The sequence below is a fragment of the Pundamilia nyererei genome, unplaced genomic scaffold (assembly GCF_000239375.1).
Source record: "Pundamilia nyererei isolate P.nyererei 1_Seehausen unplaced genomic scaffold, PunNye1.0 scaffold00005, whole genome shotgun sequence".
NCBI classification, from domain to species: domain Eukaryota; kingdom Metazoa; phylum Chordata; class Actinopteri; order Cichliformes; family Cichlidae; genus Pundamilia; species Pundamilia nyererei.
Genome location: NW_005187406.1, coordinates 320404 through 325100, shown reverse-complemented (window position 1 = coordinate 325100; position 4697 = coordinate 320404). Strand labels below are relative to the sequence as shown.

Genomic DNA, 4697 nt, shown 5'->3' with positions numbered 1-4697 from the left:
ATTATTATTATTATTATTATTATTATATTTGCCTTTTTTAAAACAGAGAATAAAACCTGAATTCTTATCCAAAATGGTACATAACACCTGCCTATAACCAACCATCAACATGCAACACCTTAGGGATTTTTCTTCTGTCACCTGCCTGTGACTGGAGACATCTGTGGTTTTTTCCAAAATGTTCAAAACAGCGCAAAAACATAAACACTTCAAACTGTGTAACAATCAGGAATTGCTAAAGCAGCATCCATGTTAGAGTGTTTTAAAAGTGAGTATGCTCTTCATCAATATTCCTGTTGGGTGTCCGGCTCTTGGCTGGCTTCTTCATCTCTGCATTATTGTTTATGTCCATTGCAGGCCACTGTAAGCTGTGCCAGACACCTGTCGATGTCCTTGGTCCCCAATAGAGGTTGATAAGTCAAAAGTCCTAGATCACTTAATGCCCCGTTAACCCTCATCAGCACGTTTTCTACATAATCTATTAATAACCGATTGAATTATCTGCATGTTGGTAATCTGTGATTGATTGACGTTAGCTCTGTGTCCTGATTCGAGTTGTGCTCCATCTGTCCATCTGTGCATTCTGATTCCCATCCATGTCAGACTCAGCTCATAAGATATTCAGAGCACCACTCTGCAAATGAAACAGTGGGAGATTCCCTGCATCACTCCCCATCATTAAGGCGGCTGTTGGCAATGGTCCAGATCTGCATGATGGCAAAGCCCTGTAGCCAGACTTCACCACAGAAAAACCAGGACAAAACATACGGAGGCACCAGTATGCCAAATCTGAAGCATGAAGATGCAATGGAACAAGCTTAAAGCAAAAATCCACCCTAAGACATGTTTTTTTTTAAAACAGCTGTTAGTGATCAGAGAGAAAGGTACTCTTCCTGCACTCATGAAGGAAGACGGTGGCTTCTCCCTCCTTTGTTCCTGTTGAAATTTTGCTTCTCCTCAAAGTGTCAAGAAGTGCTTTCTTAAGAAAGAATACAATTCTCCAACTCTTCTTTACCGTACTGTGTAAAGTTGTGAGGTGTAATGCCATATTGCAGTTTTTCCTTCCCACTGTCGCCAAAGTGCTTGCTCATAGGGGCACATATGATTGTCGGGTTTTTCTCTCTATGTATTATTGTAGGGTCTACCTTACAATATAAAGCACCTTGAGGTGACTGTGGTTGTAATTTGGCGCTGTATAAATAAAATTGAATTCAAATGAATTGAATATGTACAGTACACAAATAATTAAACTGAAAGTTCACTAGACCAGAAAACCCTTCCTCCACAACGCTTCCTTTATTTTAATGAAGGAGCATGACTATTTCTTTCAGCTGGAAAAGTAAATATAATTTGGGCATTTTCTTAAAACTATGTCAACAACTGCAAATCCAGTCAGTACACTCAGATGTGACTTTCCAGAAGCTGCTGATTCACTGAGTTATTTACAAACCTTTGCTGTGTAAAACCCCAAGCCCCCTTCAATCTGGCGTAGAGGGCTATTAAGAGAAAACAACCCAATTCCTGTAACAAGCCCTCACGGTCTGATAATGGCCTGATTAGCAAAGCTTAAAAGCTGTCCAATGAGAATATGTTGGATGTTGTGCAGATTCATGCTTATTAAAAGATACCATTTCTAATCTGGAGTATACTGCCAGCCATCCTATCCTTCATATCCTGTTGGTGAACCATGCAGACATGCTGGAGGTCAACACGTTTGCATCCAAGGGTGTCAAATCCTGCACTAAGGGTTACGATTAGGAAAAGTTAAGAAAATGATGTTTACCCCGTGATTTAGCACAGACACCAAGGGGCTCTTTATAAGCATCCAGATAAGACACCTGCCACCTTGTTTCCTAAACCTGTTACTTCATGGCGCAGGAGACCTCGTGTGAAATTTGGAAATGCCACCAGCTTCGTCAAAACAGCTCCATTTGACACCTTGGGAATGAAAACAGGCTGTCAAGGATGAGGGATAGGGCAAGGTCAACGAGTTAAATTGTATTTAACAGTAACAGAGTGCAAGGGTGGAATTTTCCTTTAAGAAGCGCACATTTAGCTGTTAGCCCTGGGCTGTGCCTCAAACATAGGTCTCCTCCATTGTCACAAAATACCAATGATCTTGACCTCGTGTGATGCTAGATCGCATCTCCAACTCACTCCCTCCTGCAGAAAACCTGTGATGCAAATTCACAGAGTTTATATTTAGCCTGTCTTTCATAAGTCTGCTATTCCCAGACGCATTCCCAGTGGCTAAATGGAAAATGTGGACCAGCTCTGTGCTATTTCACACATGTGGACTTATTAGCATTGCCAGTGGCTAGATTTTCTATTACTGCACGTGTCTTTTATGTACTTGAATTACTCATATTCCAGCATTACTAAGTTCACTCTCTCAATCAAAGCAAAGATACGAGTCAAATGACCGACATTTACTCCCTTTTCTGCCTTTTTCCCCCTACAGCATGTTTCTAAGGATGAAGCCAGTCTCATGGGATAGCCATGTTTTGTCTCCATGACAGCTAGATCACTCAGCCCTCTCTGCAGTGACCTCTGCACAGCAAAGGATGCTGGGAAATAATGAGCACTTTTATCCCAGTCAGGATGACAAAGATGGGGAGGATGAGGAGGAGGAAGAGGAGCAGGGAAGAGAAAACAGAAAAGAAGAAGGTGAACGTGACATGGAGAATGGACGACTAGAGTATCTGGAGGAAAAGGAGATGACAGGAGGACGACAATCCTGGGAAGGGAAAGGCGGTGAGGTGGTGAAACCAGCAGCCATTGTGGTCGGTCGACAGAGAGTAGATCGGCCGCTGAGGCCGGGCAATCACGGCAACAGGGGGATCCCTTACATGCCCAATATAGCCCCGCTACATCATCAAGCTGCCAATAAGCAGCAGTATTTCATGGCAGCAAAGAAACGAGCCTTCATGGAGCGCAGCATGACCACAGTGGCTCTACTGGAGGACACTTACTTGACCATGATGGTGTTCCGCATTGGAATCCCTGACATCAAACAAACAGTAGGTGCATCAAAGACACCGCTCGTAACGTGTGTGTGAAATCCATGAAAGGCTGAGGCCCGCACAGCCGTCCCTGGAGCTTCTTGACTGATCATTTAAAAGTGAATAAAGTAGCTGAAGCAGAATTTTTTGAAGAAAAAAACTTGTCAAAACCAGTCCAAATCAAACAGTTTAAAAGTTTAGTTCTCCCTGTCAAAGAAAAAAGAAAAAGAAAGAAGTCTCCCTCACACTGCACTGGAGGTCTTTCCAAATGAGGAAGTAGTTCAAGCCAAGTCCCCCTGGTATTACTGCCTCAGAGACAGAGAGCTTTAATGTGACAAACAGAATTTCAAAAATAATATCTCAGGCTATTTAAACCATTAAGGCAGGTATACATTTAGTTAATGTTGCTGTTTCTGATTCTGATGTTATGATCAACTGCAGACAAAAAGCTCCAAAAATGTATTTTTTATATTTGTGACTATTAAAAAAAAGAAAAGGACAACAGCCATTTAATGAGAGCTGAACACTGGGCTTTGGTCACCACCTTTGCTATTACCTCCCCTAAAACTCAGAAGCTTTTCAGTTTTCTTCCTGTCTTTTGATTTGCTTCCCTCCCTTCCCGCTTCTCTTCTAAAATCCAGCCGTTTTCCATCCTTTGAGTTAAAACACTTAAAATAATACTGATGCGTTGCTGATTCTACGTCTGTTTCAAATTATTCACAGAAAACACTGCATGGGTGGCTTGAAGCATACAATTTTTTTATATAAGTCAAACAGTGTGCACAACTATAGAAGCACATTTCTAATTTCAAGGCTTTTCCATTCCAGTTATCCCGCGGGCTCAGAGATGAGTCCCAAAGGGAAGTAGGAACTCACACAGAGCTCAGCTTGTGCTGAGCACCCTGCAAGGGAAAACATATTCAGTCAACAACACCATGCAAGCATCTGCCTTGGGTCAGGTGGTCATAATTAGCTTCCAAAACTGAAGTTAGTCTCATTTCACACTTTGAAGCAGCTCTCAGCCTTACGGTGGCAGCAGGCGAGAATTGGCCAGCCCACACGCACCATATCCAGGTGAGAATGGGTGCCCCACTGTAACCCCTCCCCCATCCTCCTTTCTCCATTTTCAACTCCCTGAACATGCCGACTGTTCTACATGTCAGCTAATCTGCCCTCAATACAACAGTAATTGCTAATTATTTAATAGGTTTTTAATGAGTTTTGGGAGAGCTGAGGAAGTGAGTGACTGTCGAAGGGAAGAAATATGTGGAAGGCGTCTCTGTTCTCAGGTTTCCATCAGCCACAGGCAGCGTACCGAGATCCACACATCACTGACAAACACTCGGCACTGCAAACCCGGAAGCTGAAGTATTATTGAACAGAATTAAAAAGGGATAAAGAGAGGGGCTGAATACTAGGAGCTACTTAGACAGACTGAAGAAAGGGGGGGGGGGGGGGGATGAAAAGAGAGGAAAATATGTGCTGTAATAGTGCACACTGAAGATCTAAATAATAAAAACTGCCAGAAACATCTCAGGAAAACTGCATTAAAGAAGAAACGATGAGGAGAGAAGCAGCACTGTTATATACAGTATACATTACATTAGACCTCACTCAGAGGGATTAGCCACTCTATCTCTGTTACACACACACACACACACACACACACACACACACACACACACACACACACAC

General features: G+C 42.6%; 1 protein-coding gene across 1 annotated transcript in view; it reads left to right on the top strand.

The window, feature by feature from the left end:
- Nucleotides 1-2436: 2436 nt before the first annotated feature.
- Nucleotides 2437-4697, top strand: part of LOC102201467 (SH3 and multiple ankyrin repeat domains protein 1-like) — a 31537-nt gene continuing 29276 nt past the window's right edge. Inside the window, exon 1 of the mRNA XM_013913787.1 lies at nt 2437-3020. Coding sequence (XP_013769241.1) covers nt 2565-3020 — 456 coding nt within the window. The 5' untranslated portion in view covers nt 2437-2564. The remainder of the gene's footprint in view (nt 3021-4697) is intronic.